Source organism: Balaenoptera acutorostrata, chromosome 15 (genome assembly GCF_949987535.1).
Source record: "Balaenoptera acutorostrata chromosome 15, mBalAcu1.1, whole genome shotgun sequence".
Taxonomy (NCBI): Eukaryota; Metazoa; Chordata; class Mammalia; order Artiodactyla; family Balaenopteridae; genus Balaenoptera; species Balaenoptera acutorostrata.
The window spans coordinates 65,697,329-65,715,400 of NC_080078.1; the positions used below are offsets into that span (position 1 = coordinate 65,697,329).

At 37.0% G+C, this 18,072-nt stretch overlaps 1 protein-coding gene across 1 annotated transcript in view; it reads right to left on the bottom strand.

Annotated features, from left to right (window-relative positions):
* The window catches only part of TRPC4AP (transient receptor potential cation channel subfamily C member 4 associated protein), a 74,463-nt gene that overhangs the window by 44,457 nt on the left and 11,934 nt on the right, over positions 1-18,072 (bottom strand). The window contains exons 2-5 of the mRNA XM_057529715.1: positions 8,257-8,385; positions 5,332-5,448; positions 2,034-2,091; positions 6-61 (exon numbers count right to left, since the gene is read on the bottom strand). Coding sequence (XP_057385698.1) covers positions 6-61; positions 2,034-2,091; positions 5,332-5,448; positions 8,257-8,385 — 360 coding nt within the window. The remainder of the gene's footprint in view (positions 1-5; positions 62-2,033; positions 2,092-5,331; positions 5,449-8,256; positions 8,386-18,072) is intronic.

Here is an 18,072-nt window from a genome sequence, read left to right on the forward strand (position 1 = left end):
CTTACACAGACACAGGTATTATACAAGATGCTCAAACAGTCCTTGGACATTTCATCACTTACTGAAAGTGAAAGGGGAATAACTGGTTATTTTTCTCATTGGAAAGATAATGTAACAGAATTAAATTTTTGAACATAGAATTGTTCCTCATAATCCCCTCCAAGATGATTATTTGCCTCTTAGCATACCTCCTTCCAGTCCTTACTTACCAAAGAGTTTCATGGTGCCCGCATCAGAGCCTAGAAACCAATTTGTATACTGCTTTTTGGTTTGATATACTATTATGCTTATTATGTTCCATAGTCTTCATAATTTCAACCTGTTGTGGTGTTATCACTTAGCAAGCCATGTTCCCTTTATAGCTTGATTAGAATTATATCCAGGGTTTTTAAAATTTTGCTATTTAAATAGACTAGAAATAAACAACATGACATACAGTCCTTTTATGCTAGTGTTGAACTGGTTCCGTAAGATACATTTCCAAAAGCAGAATTACGAGAATCCAAAGTAATTGGATTGTTGCTATTAATTTCCACTGAAAACTCTACTAGCAGCAAACAAGGATGTCATTTTTACTACAGACTCAACGTGTTTTGTTCTGTTGTTATTTATGTTGGGTACCAATAAAGAACTAGTTACTTCCCTGTGAGCAGGAACAGGAGAGTACAACAAAAAGGAAACTAAATTTTCAAGTCCTCAAAACTGGGAGATGATAAAATTGAGTACGAACCATGGATAAAGTGTTTTGTTTGGCATTACTTTTATTTTTAAAAACTGTTTCCATTCATTCCTACGCTGCCACAAACTCTAAAATGTTAGGCTTCCCTCCAAGATCCCAGTGGGCAGCCCTGCCAAGCTAGCTTGACCAGAAGGGTTATCTGACATAATCTTGAGACAATGCAGATGTCCTGTATCCCTCATCACCACTTTTCAACCTATGGGGGCTTTTTGGTTTATTTATTTCATGACTTCAGAGAGGGCTGGAACACCAAATCAGTATATCTCAGTACTTCTAGACCTTTCATTTTCAAAGGAACTGGAATTCACTCATTCATCAAATATTTATTCAGCATCCACTCTAGAGCAGATAAAGAATATACAGTGGTTAGTGAAAAAAAAAAAAAAGACAAAGCCTCATGGAACTTATAAATCTGGTGAGGGAAGAGAGAATAAATAAGTACACCAACAAGTAACTACAAGATGCTACCTGCTATGAGGGTAGAGGACATGAAGACCAATTCAGATAGGATACAAAGCTGCGACATAAAAGATGAGTATGAATTCTCTTAACCACTACTACACATAAAAACAAGGCCTTACATAGTATGTCATGTTGATGTTGGGGGGAAAATTTTTTTAATTAAAAAAAAAAGTGATATTTGTAGTAGAGCATTCATCAGATGTTAACTGATCTCTGGCTTTTAATGCCAAAGTAAGTGTACTTACTCATTTTTTTAAATTATCAACTGACTACCTAAAAATAATATTTGCAACATGTGTAAGTTATAGAGAATAATAATAGAATAATACCCATATACCTACCACCCAGTCCAAGAAATAATATGCTACATTTAACACTTTGACTTTTTACCATACACATTCTGGTAATGACTGAACTTTTCACAAAGAGCTTATATCACTTTTATAACAACAAAAACAAGACAATAATTTAAAAAAATAAAACAAATGATCTTACCAGGCTTTTCCTTACTCTCTCAATTAAGTATATGAGAAATAAGAATTTGCAAAGAAAACATAAAAGCTGAAACCAAGGACTATTAGAAACTACAAAGATGCAATTCTTTTAGCCCAGTAGTTTTCACACTTTTTCTTTTAAAGCACTAGACTTATATTTCTACCAAGTATAAAATAAAGAGAGCTGCTTAGCTAGGGGTGGAGAGTGTCCTACAGCCGAATGTTAAGGCATGTCTTCATTGTTAAGAGTTAGGAAGGGAAAGAAGAGAAACTCCTGGGAATTACCATCATAATAGCAGGTTAGGAAATGAGTACCAGTGGCTGATAAGTATACTTACTTTTCAGTTTCTGTCCCCGAATAGAGATTGTAGGCCTCATAAGAATTTCTACAAGGAGCTATAAAAAAAAATTGGATAAAACCTTCAAAATTCAAAGCATAGCTTACAAAACAATCTTTGCCATGACAACTCATGGCCCAAATATCTGTCAGGGTACTGCAAGACCCTCTTGTTCCCAACACAGGCAGAAGGCAATGAAGTTCAAGGAAATGAGCACTGTACCAAGAGTCAGGAAACCTGGGTTCTAGTTGCAGCTCAGCCACCTATTCCCCATGTAAACTCGGGCAAGTCAGTGTCCCTCCATGGCCTCAGCTCTCATTTTTAAAAATAAGAATGTTAGATTAGTTAATCTCTGGAGTCCAACGTGGCTTTAATTTTTTAAAAGCTGCAGAACATTTTCACTATGATTCCTCTTTTGCTTTAGAATATTTGTGTTCTTTTTATAAACATAAGTTTATAAAAAGAATCACAAAAGGTATACCATGAACTGTTAATACTGATTTCTACAGGGGGCTGGGGAGTATATGCATTCATTTTTCATTTTACATACTTTTAATATAACACATAATTTTGTTTAAACTGTTTACAATAAATATGCATTTAAAAACCCAATCTGTTGAAACAAAGGACAGTTTATAATGATAAAAGGGTCAATCCATTGGGACGATATAACAATTATAAACATATATGCATCTAACAACAGAACCTCAAAATACATGAAGCAAAAGCTGACAGAACTGAAGGAGACAATTCAAAAATAATAGCTGGATAATACCCCACTTTCAATAATGGATAGACAATGAGGTATTACCAAAAATATAGAAGACTTGAACACTATAAACGAACAAGCTCTAACAGACAGCTATAAAGCATTCTGCCCAGCAACAGCAGAATATACATTCTACTCAAGCACACATGGAATAGACACACACACACACACACACACACACACACACACACACACACACACAGAGGAATACTACTCAGCCATAAAAAAGAATGAAATTTTTCCATCTGCAGCAACATGGATGGACTTGGAGGACATTATGCTAAATGAAATAAGTCAGACAGAGAAAGACAAACACTGTATATCACTTGTATGTGGAAGCTAAAAAAGTAAAACAAAATAGTGACTATAACAAAAAAGAAGCAGACTCACAGATATAGGGAAGAAACTAGTGGTTACCAGTGTGGGGGAGGGGCAATATAAAGGTGGGAGAGTGGGAGGTACAAACTAGTAAGTCTAAGAAAGCCTACAAGGATGTATTGTACAACATGGGGGATACAGCCAATATTTTACCATAACTATAAACAAAGCATAACCTTTAAAAATTGTGAATCACTATATTGTACAGCAACTATACTTCAATAAAAATGCAAAAAATAAATTTCTCTTAAAAGAAAAAAAGGGGGCTTCCCTGGTGGCACAGTGGTTGAGAGTCTGCCTGCCGGTGCAGGGGACACGGGTTCGAGCCCCGGTCTGGGAAGATCCCACATGCCACGGAGCAACTGGGCCCTTGAGCCACAGCTGCTGAGCCTGCGCGTCTGGAGCCTGTGCTCCCAACAAGAGAGGCCGTGAGAGTGAGAGGCCCGCGCACTGCGATGAGGAGTGGCCCCCGCTTGCCACAACTGGGGAAACCCCTCGCACAGAAACAAAGACTCAACACAGCCAAAAATAAATATATTAATTAATTAATAAAATTGTGCAATCTTTAAAAAGAAAAAAGAAAAAAAAGGGAATTATCTCAAACCAATAACCTAATCTTTCACTTCAATTCACTGGAAAAAGAGGTGCAACACAAACCCAAAGCAAGCAGAAGAAAAGAAGTAATAAGGATTAGAATGGAAACTAATTTAGCAGAGAATAGAAAATAACAGAGAATAGCAACAAGATCACCACTGACCTTATAGAAAACAAGAACTACCTTCCTCCTGATGAATACTTTTAACTATTATATATAATGCCACACTAAGCATCTTTGTATACAAAGCGTTATCTCATTTTGACTTATGTCTTCATGAGAGATTCACATAAATGGAAACAACAGGGCAAAATGAGTAATGATCTTTAAGGTTTTGAGGCATACTACACAAATGCTTTTGAAAAGAGATGCCCCACTTTTCACAGTCATCCAAGAAAAGTATAAGATATTCATCTGAATAGGTTATTATATTTAAAATAAATTCTCTTCAAATAGAGGATGGACTATGTCAATGAATAAATTAAAAGTCCCTGAATGCCAAGTGATGGATCATACCTGGCCCACAGACATAATTCATGTGGTCTACATCTACTGAAAAGCTGGGAGATTCTACATAAGAATCTAGATTTCCTACATCCCTGAGGGCAAAGGTCAATAGGAATGGAAGCCATTTCCCCATAAAAGCAGGCATGCACTCTCCGGTTCATCCTAGTCCCTGAAGTCATTTCATTTATGCCGATCTCCATTTTTTTTTCTTTTTTTTTAAAAATTTATTTATTTGGCTGCACTGGGTCTTAGTTGCCACGTGCGGGATCTTCGTTGCGGCATGCGGGATCTAGTTCCCTGACCAGGGATTGAACCCGGGCACCCTGCACAAGGAATGTGGGCTCTTAACCGCTGGACCACCAGGGAAGTCCCAGAGAGACATACCTTTTACTTTGTACCTTAAAAAAAAGGGGATATATATATTTTTTATTTTTTAAATTTAATTAATTTAATTAATTTATTTATTTTTGGTTGTGCCACGTCTTAGTTGCGGCATGCGTGTGGGATCTAGTTCTCTGACCAGGGAACAAGCCCGCGTCCCCTGCATTGGGAGGCGAATTCTTAACCACTGCGCCAGTGGTGCAGATCAATTTACCAGATCAATTTACATAAATCAATTATTCTAGTGTAAAAGCTTTGGTGCTTCAATACATGTGAATACCACTGAGCTTCTAAAGATGAAAATTCTGGGGACTTCCCTGGGGGTCCAGTGGTTAAGACTCCACCTTCCAATGCAGGGGGTGTGGGTTCAATCCCTGGTTGGGGAACTAAGATCCCACATGCCACGTGGCCAAAAAAAACGCTATGCCTGTAGTGATAGTTACTCTGTAATTCTGTAAATACACCAAAAATCACTGAATTGTACAAGTAAAGCAAGTGAACTGTATGGTATGTAAATTATAACTCAATAAAAATTTTTTAAAAATCATAAAAAAAGATGAAAATTCTGAAATGTTTGCTATAAATTCTAAAACGTTTCCTACCTCCCATTTCAAGAGTTAAATTCCCAAGTCATTAAGTAGCAATAGTAATAATAAACAACAACTTACATCAACACCTCCAAACAAATCAAAAATATAAGTATTTGGATAAGTGGTTTCTTGGGTAAGTTTCCTCTCTTCAGTAACAAATGCCATAGCCTCCATGGAGAGAAGAGGAGAAATTTCCTAGTGAAAAAGGATATAGAAAGACATTCAGTTTAGTATCCAACACAAACCAGACACCAAAACACCAGTTTGCATTTTAGTCACAACTTGAACTCCCATGAGGTCAAAGACAATGAACCATTAAAAAAAAAAAAATCTTACAGAAAAGCTGATATAATAAAAGTTGTTGTAACAGTAGTAATAGCTAACTTATTAAACGCTTATTATGTACCAGGCATGGTTCTAAGTACTTCATCTATTACCTATTTTAATCCTCACAACCCAATGATATAACAGTAATTTATCAGCCCAATTTTACATATAAGGAGACTGAGACACAAAGAAGTTGTCAATGTCATACAGGGTATGTGACAGAGTCAGGACTTAAACCTAGGAAGTGTGGCTCCTGAGTCTGTGCTTACAAAAGAAAGCAGAACTATTTTGGGTGAAACAGGAGATAGGATAGGAAGAATATAATAGGGCCCTACTCATTATGCTCCCTTCTCAGGAACCTCGAGGGAAGATGGAACACAGTGGGCTAGAGCAGTAGTTCTCACACAGTGATGAGCATCCGAATCATCTGAAGGGCTTGTTAAAACCCAGACTGCTGGGTCCCACCTGCAGTTTCTGATTTAATAGGTCTGGGGTGGGGCCTGAGAATGTGCATTTATAATAAGTCCCCAAGTGATGCTGATGTTGGTCCAGATACCACACATCAAGAAAAAGCAGAACCCTCTCTTATGGATAACCTATTATATGCCAAGCACTGGGTTTCTATACTTTAGCCCATTTAATCTTTAAAACAATTCAATGAAGTGAGTGTAGTTTTACAGGTGAAAAACAAAATCACAAAGTTGTGCAAGATCACATAATTAGTAAGTGACTGAACTACTTTCTCTGGGTTTCATTTCTCTCATTTATAAAACTAGAATGTAATTCTGCTGGCAACATGGTACAATGGAAACTGGTTTCTGGAGTAAGACAAATCTGGGCTCACAGCAATAATAGCCACGTGACTTTGGGCAGGTTATGCTGAGTCTGTTTTCTCAACTGAAAAAGGGAACGGAGAAGACATCTGGATTTGCCTGCTCAGTATCTCCTTTTCTCTTCCTCAGGCAACAGCCCTACTTCCATGGAGGAACATGAGGCCATACACAGATGTCAAGATAAGAAATGGACAGCCTAACTCTATTTGGCCCCTCAATTCACATCTGTGCTTTCCGATTACGTGAGATAATAAAAGATCTTTTTTGCTAATCTGAGTGGGTTACTGTTACCTGCAATCAAAGTATTTTGGACTAATACACTAATACCACCCATCTCACAGAGTTATCATAAAAATTAAATATGCCTGGTACACAGTAAATTTCAAATAAGTATTTGCTGAGTGCATAAAGAAATGATGACCACATAGCACGCACTCAAAATATTAATTTCCCTCTTTCATCTACCTCATATCTCAGAGATTTTGTAGGAATCAAATGAAATAATGCATTATTCCTTGCAAAATGTTTTCAAACAAGTGTAAGACACTATAATTATTTCTATCCTAATCAGACTGTGAGAAGATCAAGAACACAAAATGTCTTTTTTTTTAATTAAACTTTTATTTGGGAATGATTTTCAACTTACAAAAAAGTTGTATAGACAAAACATCTCTTCTTTTTTTTTAAAGATTTATTATTTATTAATTAATTAATTTATGTCTGGCTGCGTTAGGTCTTAGTTGCAGCATGCAGGATCTTCGCTGAGGCACGCGGGATCTTTCATTGCAGTGCGCAAGTTTCTCTCTAGTTGTGGCGTGCGGGTTTTCTCTTCTCTAGTTGTGGCGCACAGGCTCCAGGGCACCTGGGCTCTGTAGTTGTGGCGCACGGGTTCCAGAGCACGTGGGCTCTGTAGTTTGCGGCATGCAGGCTCTCTAGTTGAGGCACACGGGCTCAGTAGTTGTGGCAAGTGGGCTTAGTTGCCCTGCAGTGTGTGGGATCTTAGTTCCCTGACCAGGGATCGAACCCACATCCCCGCCAGTGGTAAAGGCGGATTCTTTACCACTGGACCACCAGGGAAGTCCCAAAACATCTCTTCTCAAAGGTACGGACTAAACTTTTTGGCCCTATTATATTTTTAAATGTCTTCTTACGTGATATAATAAACAGAACTTCACCTCTGAAAAACATTATATCGTTTCATTATGATCAAATATAACTTGCATGGGTTTTAGCTACATTAGAGCCAGTAATCTAAATTCAAAGTTGGACCCACCGCCCCAAGCTGAAGTCTGACTTACTAAATCAGAAACTCTGCTGGTAGCGCCCAGCACTCTGTGTTTTAACAGGCCTTCCAGGTGACTCTGATACACACTCAAGATTGAGAACAACTGCCCTAGATGTCTATGCATTCTTTCCATCCCTCTCCCAACCACCAGGCCCAGTCCCTTCATCTTTATATGCTAGTCATAATTATCAACAGCCACAAGGCTACTTCCTTGCACCTTCAGCAAATGGGATCTTTTAAATCCTGTTGAAACAGAATGTAACCTAATCCCAGGGCACAGGCCTCCTTAATTAAGCAAGCACTGATACAAAACAAATGTGAATAAAACCCAAAAGTATATACACAGGAAACTTAATGGTGATTATCTCTGGGTGGAGGGGGATTATTGGTGATTTTTATTTTCTTCTTTGCACTTTTTCTGAACTTCCCAAATTTTCTATAGCTTATGCAATAAAAACAGGCTATTTTAAAAAGTAGGCGGAAGAAGAGAAAAAAAACAGACATCTTGTATCATCTGGAGACCCTGAATGCAGTCCCTCCAAGTCCCCTAACAGTTACCTTGAGGATGTTCTGGCACTCAATGAAGTCACTGTGGAGGTGGCTGGTTGCATACAGCTTAAGGAGCAGCTGAGGAATTCCACTCCATTTGGACTGTTTGTCCCTCTCCGTCAAAAAAGTTTCAGTGAACTGTGAGGCAAAAGAAAAAATAAAAGAGGATAATTTTACTGGTGAGGAAAGAACTACTAGCATATACAGCAAAAGAGAGCAGCTGGCTCCCAAACCCACCCAGGACAAATAATTCAAAGGTCTTTCTAGAAACGTTCAGAAGTTCCCCAACAGCCTGCAAGATAAAAGTCCAGCTCCTTGTTTGTGATACACACCCTTCTTATTCTATCACCTACTTTCCTCTCTAGCTTCATCTCTTTTCCCAGTGCCCGCTCTAGGCTCCAGATGTACATGTTCTCTCTCTGTGCCTCTCTGCACATGCTCTTCCCCTGCCTACAGAGCTGTGTACCTGTATATATGGTATGCCACCTGTGCGGGGAGAAAATAAACCTAAGGTGGGGGCAAGGGGGGTAATTATTTACACACACACCCATACAGTTGACCCTTAAACACAGGTCTGAACAGCGTGGGTCCTCTTACATATGGGATTTTTTTCAATAGTAAATACTACAGTACTACCCAATCCACGACTGGTTGAATCCGCGGGTGCAGGGAAACTGCAGGTATGGAGGGCCGACTCAAACCTATACATGAATTTTCAACTGTGGAGGGTCAGTGCCCCGAACCCCCCGTATTGTTCAAGGGTGAACTCTACTGCCACAGAACATCTTTGGAAGTCTTTTCTATCTGGAAAGCTCCTTCTCCTCCCTGACTTTTCTACCCAGAAAGCTCTTTCTCTTCCCTGTCTTTTCTACCCAGAAAGCTCTTTCTCCTAAATGCAAGCCAAAAAACCAGAAATTTTCCTTGATAGGCCTTCCCCTCTCTCCTTTCTAAGAGTCTGGGGCCTTATCTAACATTTATCATATTGTATCATAATTACTGGTTCATTTGTCCACCCCTCCTGTAGACCACAAGCTCCTTCAGAGCAGGTACCAAGCTGTGTTTATTGTGCACACCTTCTTTCTCTCAAAGAATGCTAAGCACAGATCAGACACTCAGTAAATGTTTGAAGGCATGAGCAATAGCCTAGTCTAATGACAGGTTCATTAATCAATATGGCAGTATCTACTTTGGGGACACAGCATTATCAGGTGCCAGAAGTGAATTATTTTCATGTATACTTGTCCCTCAATTAGATCAAAAGTTCACTGTAATTTATTACAGGACACGCAGGTCTTCAATAACAGCCTATCCAGACGCATATCAGTCCTATGACCTTGAACAAGTCCCATTATTCTTCCTGAGCTTGTTTTCTTAGATTGTAAAAATAAGATAATACAGGGGTAATGGGAGGTAATGAGATGTTTGTGAAAGTAATTTGCATTAGGGTGAGCCATAGGAAATTACCACTTTCGTAGGTCTAAATGATTATCAGACATTTTATATATTTCAAGCAAGCTCAAATCAAGGCAAGCCCCAAAACTATGAAAAAACATCTTTCCCTTCCTTGAAAGAAAAAGACAATAATGGTTTCATGGGACTCAGCAAAAGCAGTGCTTACAGACAAATTTATAGCTATAAACATTTATATCAAAAAGGAGAGGGGATCTCAGATGATCTTATCTTCCCCCATAAGAAACTAGGAGAAAAAAGGAATAAACCAAACCCAAAGCAAGCACAAGGAAATTAAAAAGATCATTGCAAAAATAAGTGATATAGAGAAAAAAAAATAACAGAGAAAAATCAACAAAATCAAATTTGGTTCTTTGAAAAACCAACAATATTGAAAATAGTTACAGGGACCAACTTACACTGACTCAACTATATTCAGGAATGAAAAAGGGGACAATACTACCAATTTTAAGGAAATAAAAAGGTTTACAAGGAAGTACTAGGAGCAACTGTATGCCAACAAACTACATAACTTAGATGAAATATACAAATTCCCAGAAAGACACAAACAACAGAAACTAACTCAAGAAAAAATAGAAAATCTGACATACCTACGACAATTAAAGAGATCAAATTAGTAATTTAATAGGAAAGGAAGAAATGGAGGGAGGGAGCAAGTAAGGAAGAAAAGAAACTACCCACAAAGAAAAGCCCAAGTCCAGATGCTTCACTGGTAAATTCTACTGAACATTTAAAGAGAAATTAGCAAATACTTCACAGACTCTTCCATAAAACAGAAGAGGAGGGAACACGTCCCAACTCATTCTATGAGGCTACTATTACCCTGATACCAAAACCAAACAAAGACATTAAAAGAAAACTTACAGCACAATATCTCTGATGACTATAAACACAAAAATGCCCAGCAAAATAGCTGATCCTTGAACAACATGGGGGTTAGGGGTGACAATGCCCATACAGTCGAATTTTACAATCAGCCCTGTATCCACGGTTCCACATCCACAGATTCAACTGCAGATCGTGTAGTACTGCAGTAAGTATTTATTGAAAAAAATCCACGTATAAGTGGACTCATGGAATTCAAACCTACTGTTCAAGGATCAGCTGTGCCAGCAAACCAAATCCAACAATATGTAAAAAGGATTATACAACACGACAAAGCAAAATGCATGTCAGGAATGCAAGGTTGGGTCAAACATGAAAACTAATCAATGTAATCAACCTGATAAAGGGCATTAATCAAAATTCCACAGCTATCATCATAATTAACAGTGAAAGCCTGAAAGGCAAATATATTGTAAAGGCTGAGGATCAACCAGTTAAATAAGCTCTATGAAGATTAAAACACAAAAAATTGTAAAGTCAACTGTAACTATAATAAACAATAAAGGGATAAGCATAAAGATGTAAACTATGACATCAAAAACAAAATGGCAGGGAGAGGAGTAAAAAAAATGTAGATCTTTTAGAATGCATTTGAACTTACATGACTATTAGTTTAAAACAAGTCAATACAGTTATAAGTCAACATATATGAACCTCATAGTAACCACAAATCAAAACCTAAAATAGATACACAAACACTAGAGAAAAAGGAACACAAGCATGCCACTAAAGAAAATCGTCAAACCACAAAGGAAGAAACTAAAAGAAGAAAAAGAGGACAGAGGGGAACTACAAAAACAACCAGAAAACAAGTAACAATAGGGACTTCCCTGGTGGTACAGTGGTTTAGAATCTGCCTGCCAATGCAGGGGACACAGGTTCAATCCCTGGTCCAGGAAGATCCCATATGCTGTGAAGCAACTAAGCCCATGAGCCACAACTACTGAGCCTGCGATCTAGAGCACGCACAGATACAAAAAAATCACAAGTGAATATTATGATCAGTTATGTGCCAACAAGTTGGACAACCTAGAAGAAATGGACAAATTTCTAGAAATATACAACCTTCCAATACTGAATCAGGAAGAAACAGAAAATCTGAACAGCTTGATCACTAATAGTGAAACTCAATTTGACATTTAAAAAACTTCCAGCAAACAAAAATCCAGGACCAGACAGCTTCACAGGAGAATTCTATCAAACATATAAAGAAGAAATAATACCTATACTCAAACTATTCCAAAAAATTGAAGAGGATGGAACACTCCCAAATTCCTTCTACCAGGCCACCATTACCCTGATATCAAAACCAAAGACACTACAAAACAAAATTACAGGCCAATATTTCTGATGAATATAGATGCAAAAATCCTCAACAAAATACTAGCAAACCTAATTCAACAATATATAAAAGTGATCATACATCATGATAAAGTGAGATTTATTCCAGAGATCCAAGGATGGTTCAATATCTGCAAATCAATCAGTGATACAACACATTAACAAAAGAAAAGGATAAAAAAATCACATGATCGTCTCAATAGATACAGAAGAAGCTTTTCACAAAATTCAACATACATTCATGATAAAAACTCTTGTCAAAGTTGGTATACAGAGAACATACCTCAACATAATAAAGGTCATTTATGACAAACCCACAGCTAACATCATACTCAACAGTGAAAAGCTAAAAGATTTTCTTCTAAAATCAGGAAAAAGACAAGGATGCCACTCTTGCTACTTCTACTTAATGTAGTATTGGAAGCCATACCCACAGCAATCAGACAAGAAAAAGAAATAAAAGGCATTCAGAGTGGAAGGAAAGAAGTAAAACTGTCATTATTTGCAGATGACATGACACCATATATAGAAAACCCTAAAATTTCCACCAAAAAACTATTAGAATAAATGAATTCAATAAAGTTGCAGAACACAAGATTAATATACAGAAATCTGTTGCTTTTATATACACTAATAATGAACTATTGAAAGAGAAAACAAGAAAACAATCCCACTTAAAATCATACCAAAAAGAATACCTAGAAATAAACTTAACCAAGGAGGTAAAAGACCTATACTCGGAAAACTATAAAACACTTATGAAGGAAATTAAGGATGATACATAGAAATGGAAAAATATCCTGTGTTCTTGGATTAGAATGATATTGTTAAAATGTCCATACACCCAAAGCAATCTACAGATTTAATGCAATCCCTATCAAAATACCCATGGCATTTTTCACAGAACTAGAGCAAATTCCTAAAATTTATATGGAACCACAAAAGACCTTGTATACCCACAGCAATCCTGAGGAAAAAAGAACAAAGCTGGAGGTAACATACTCCCTGTTTCAGACTATACTACAAAACTACAGTAACCAAAACTGCACAGTACTGGCACATACATGCAGACACAAAGCTCAGTGGAACAGAATAGAGAGCCCAGAAATAAACCCCCACACTTATAGTCAATTAATTTACAACAAAGGAGACAAGAATATACAATAAGAAAAGCCAGTCTCTTCCATAAGTGGTGTTGGGAAAACTACAGCTACATGATAAACAATGAAATCTGTAACACAACACTGTAAACCAGCTATACTTCAATAAAATAAAATTTTTAAAAATTTGTACATTTTCTCACACCATATAAAAAATAAACTCAAAATGGATTAAAGACCTAAATGTAAGACTGGAAACCATAAAACCCCTAGAAGAGAACATAGACAGAACACACTTTGACATAAATCATAGCAGTATGTTTTTGTACCAGTCTCCTAAGGCAAAAGAAACAAAAGCAAAAATAAATAAATGGGACCTGATCAAACTTAAAAGCCTTTGCATAGCAAAGGAAACCATCAACAACATGAAAAGGCAGAACCTACTGAATGGGAGAAAATATCTGCAAATATATGACTCATAGGGTATTAATATCTAAAATATATAAACAGTTCATACAACTCAAATCAAAAATACAAACAACCCAATTAGCACAAATTAGCAGAAATTAGCATAACATTGTAAATCAACTATACTTTAATAGAACAAATAGAGGAAAAAAATATAAACAACCCAATTTAAAAATGGGTGGAAAACCTAAATAGACATTTTTTTCAAAGAAGACATAAACACGGCCAAGAGGCACATGAAAAGATGCTCAACATTGCTAACCATCAGAGAAGTGCAATACAAAACCACAGTAAGATATCAGTTCACACCTGTTAGAATGTCTATCATCAAAAAGTCTACAAATAACAAATGTTGGGGAGGATGTGGAGAAAAGGGAACCCTAGTACACTGTTAGTGGGAATGTAAATTGTTTCAGCCAGTACAGAAAACAGTACAGAGGTTCCTCAAAAAACTGAAAACAGAACTACTGTATGATCCAGCAATTCCACTCTTGGCTATATATCTGAGGAAAACAAAAACACTAATTCAAAAAGAAACATGCACCCCAATGTTCATAGCAGCACTATTTACAACAGCCAACATATGGAAGCAACCTAAGCGTCCATCAACAGACGAATGGATAAAGAAGATGTGGTATATATATACAACAGAAAACAAGGTTGCAGGATACAAAATCAATATACAATATACTCAGCAATAAAAAAGGATGAAAGGACCTAGAAGGTATTATACTTAGTGAACTAAGTCAGACAGAGAAAGACAAATACTGTATATTACCACTCATATGTGGAATCTAAAAAATAAAACAAATGAATGAATATAACAAAACAGAAACAGACTCAGATACTGTGAACTAGTGGTTACCAGTGGAAAGAGGGGAGGGGCAATAAAAGATACAAACTACTATGTATAAAATAAATAAGCAACAAGGATATTTTGTACAGAACAGGGAAATATAGCCATTATTTTATAGTAACTTTAAACAGTATAATCCGTAAAAATACTGAATCACTATGTTGTACACCTGAAACAATATGATACTGTAAATCAACTACACTTCAATTTAAAAAAGAAAAAGAAAAAGAAAAACTGGGGAAATCTGAATAAAGTATGGACAAAAGTTCAGGACCAGATGGTTTCAGAGGCGAATTCTACCAAACATTTAGAGAAGAGTTAACACCTATCCTTCTCAAACTCTTCCAAAAAACTGCAGATGGAGGAATACTCCCAAACTCATTCTATGAGGCCACCATCACCCTGATACCAAACCAGACAAAGATATCACAAAAAAAGAAAATTACAGACCAATATCACTGATGAACATAGATGCAAGAATCCTCAACAAAATACTAGCAAACAGAAACCAACAACACATTAAAAAGATCATACACCGGACTTGCCTGGTGGCGCAGTGGTTAAGAATCTGCCTGCCAATGCAGGGGACACGGGTTCGAGCCCTGGTCTGGGAACATCCCACATGCCGCGGAGCAACTAAGTCCATGTGCAACAACTACTGAGCCTGCACTCTAGAGCCTGCGAGTCACAACTACTGAGCCTAAGTGCCACAACTACTGAAGCCCACACACCTAGCACCCATGCTCCGTAACAAGAGAAGCCATCGGAATCAGAAGCCCACGCACTGCACGAAGAGTAGCCTCCACTCGCTGCAACTAGAGAAACCCCACACGCAGCCAATAAATAAACAAATAAATAAATTTATATATATATAAAAAAAGATCATACACCATGATTAAGTGGGATTTATCCCAAGGATGCAAGGATTCTTCAACATACGCAAAACAATCAATGTGATACACCATATTAAAAATTAAAGAAAAAAAGCATATGATCACCTCAATAGATGCAGAAAAAGATTCTGACAAAACTCAACACCCATTTATGATAAAAACTCTCCAGAAAGTGGGCATAGAGGGAACCTACCTCAACATAATAAAGGCCATATACGACAAACCCACAGCAAACATCATTCTGGTGATGGTGTGGGTGAAAAACTGAAAGCATTTCCTCTAAGATCAGGAACAAGACACGGATGTCCACTGTGGCCACTACTATTCAACACAGTTGGAAGTCCTAGCCACAGGAAACAGAAAAGAAAAAGAAATAAAAGGAATACAAATTGGAAAAGAAAAAGTAAAACTGTCACTGTTTGCAGATGACATGACACTATCCATAGAAAATCCTAAAGATGTCACCAGAAAACTATTAGAACTAATCAATGAATTTGGTAAGGTTGCAGGATACAAAATTAATGCACAGAAATCTCCTGCATTCCTATACACTAACAACAGAAGATCAGAAAGAGAAATTAAGGAAACACTCCCATTTACCATTGCAGCAAAAAGAATAAAATACCTAGGAATAAACCTACCTAAGGAGGCAAAAGACCTGTACTCAGCAAACTATAAAACATTGATGAAAGAAATCAAAGATGGCATGAAGAAATGGGGAGATATACCATGTTCCTGGATTGGAAGAATCAATATTGTGAAAATGACTATATTACCCAAAGAAATCTACAGATTCAACGCAATCTCTATCAAATTACCAATGGCATTTTTCACAGAATTAGGACAAAAAATCATACAGTTTGTATGGAAACACAAAAAAGACCCCAAATAGCCAAAGCAATCTTGAGAAAGAAAAATGGAGCTGAAGGAATCAGGCTCCCCAACTTCAGACTATACTACAAAGTTACAGTAATCAAGACAGTATGGTACTGGCACAAAAACAAATATACATCAATGGTACAGGATAGAAAGCCCAGAGATAAACCCACACATGTATGGTCACCTAATCTATAACAAAGGAGGCAAGAATATACAATGGAGACAAGACAGCCTCTTCAATAAATGGTGCTGGGAAAACTGGACAACTACATGTAAAAGAATGAAATTAGAATACTCCCTAACACCATACACAAAAATAAACTCAAAATGGATTAAAGACCTAAATGTAGGATCAGACACTATAAAACTCTTAGAGGAAAACATAGGAAAAACACTCATTGACATAAATCACAGCAAGATCTTTTATGACCCACCTCCTAGAGTAATGAAAATAAAAACAAAGATAAGCAAATAGGACCTAATTAAACTTAAAAGCTTTTGCACAGCAAAGGAAACCATAAACAAGACAAAAAGACAACTCACAGGATGGGAGAAAATATTTGCAAACGAAGCAACAGACAAAGGATTAATCTCCAAAATATACAAACAGCTCATGCAGCTCAATATCAAAAAAAAACAAACTACCCAATCAAAAAATGGGCAGAAGACCTAAATAGACATTTCAGCAAGGAAGGCATACAGATGGCCAAGAGGCACATTAAAAGATGCTCAACATCACTAATTATTAGAGAAATGCAAATCAAAACTACAATGAGGTATCACCTCACACTGGTCAGAATGGCCATCATCAAAAAATCTACAAACAATAAATGCTGGAGAGGATGCGGAGAAAGGGAACCCTCTTGCACCGTTGGTGGGAATGTAAATTGATACAGCCACTGTGGAGAACAGTATGGAAGTTCCTTAAAAAACTAAAACTAGAACTACCATATGACCCAGCAATCCCACTACTGGGCATATACCCTGAGAAAACCATAATTCAAAAAGACACATGTACCCCACTGTTTACTGCAGCACTATTTACAATAGCCAGGACATGAAACAACCTAAATGTCCATCGAAATATGAATGGGTAAAGAAGATGTGGTACATATATATAACAGAATATTACTCAGCCATAAAAAGAAATGAAATTGGGTCATTTGTAGAGATGTGGATGGACCTAGAGTCTGTCATACAGAGTGAAGTAAATCAGAAGGACAAAAACACACATATATGGAATCTAGGAAAATGGTACAGATGAACCTGTTTGCAGGGCAGGAATAGAAAGGCCGACCTAGAGAACGGACGTGTGGACATGGGGGGTAAGGGGTGGCAGGATGAATTGGGAGATTAGGTTTGACATAAATACACTATCATGTGTAAAACAGATAGCTAGTGGGAACCTGCTGTATAGCACAGGGAGCTCAGCTCGGTGCTCTCTGATGACCTAGATGGATGGGTTCGGGGGTGGGGGAGGGAGGTCCAAGAGGGAGGGGATATATGTACACATATAGTTGATTCACTTCACTGTACAGCAGAAACTAACACAGCATTGCAAAGCAATTATACACCAATAAAAAAAATTTTTTTAATAAAATAAAAAATAAAACGAATGAATATAACAAAAAAGAAACAGACTCACAGATACTGAGAACAAACTAGTGGTTACCAGTGGAAAGAGGGGAAGGACAATAAGAGATACAAACTATGTATAAAATAAATAAGCAACAAGGATATTTTGTACAGCACAGGGAAATATAGCCATTATTTTATAGTAACTTTAAATGGAGTATAATCCATAAAAATACTGAATCACTATCTTGTACACCTGAAACAATATGATATTGTAAATCAACTATACTTTAAGTAAAAAAAAAAAAAAGAAAAATTGGGGAAATCTGAATAAAGTATGGACTTTAGTTTTTAAAAA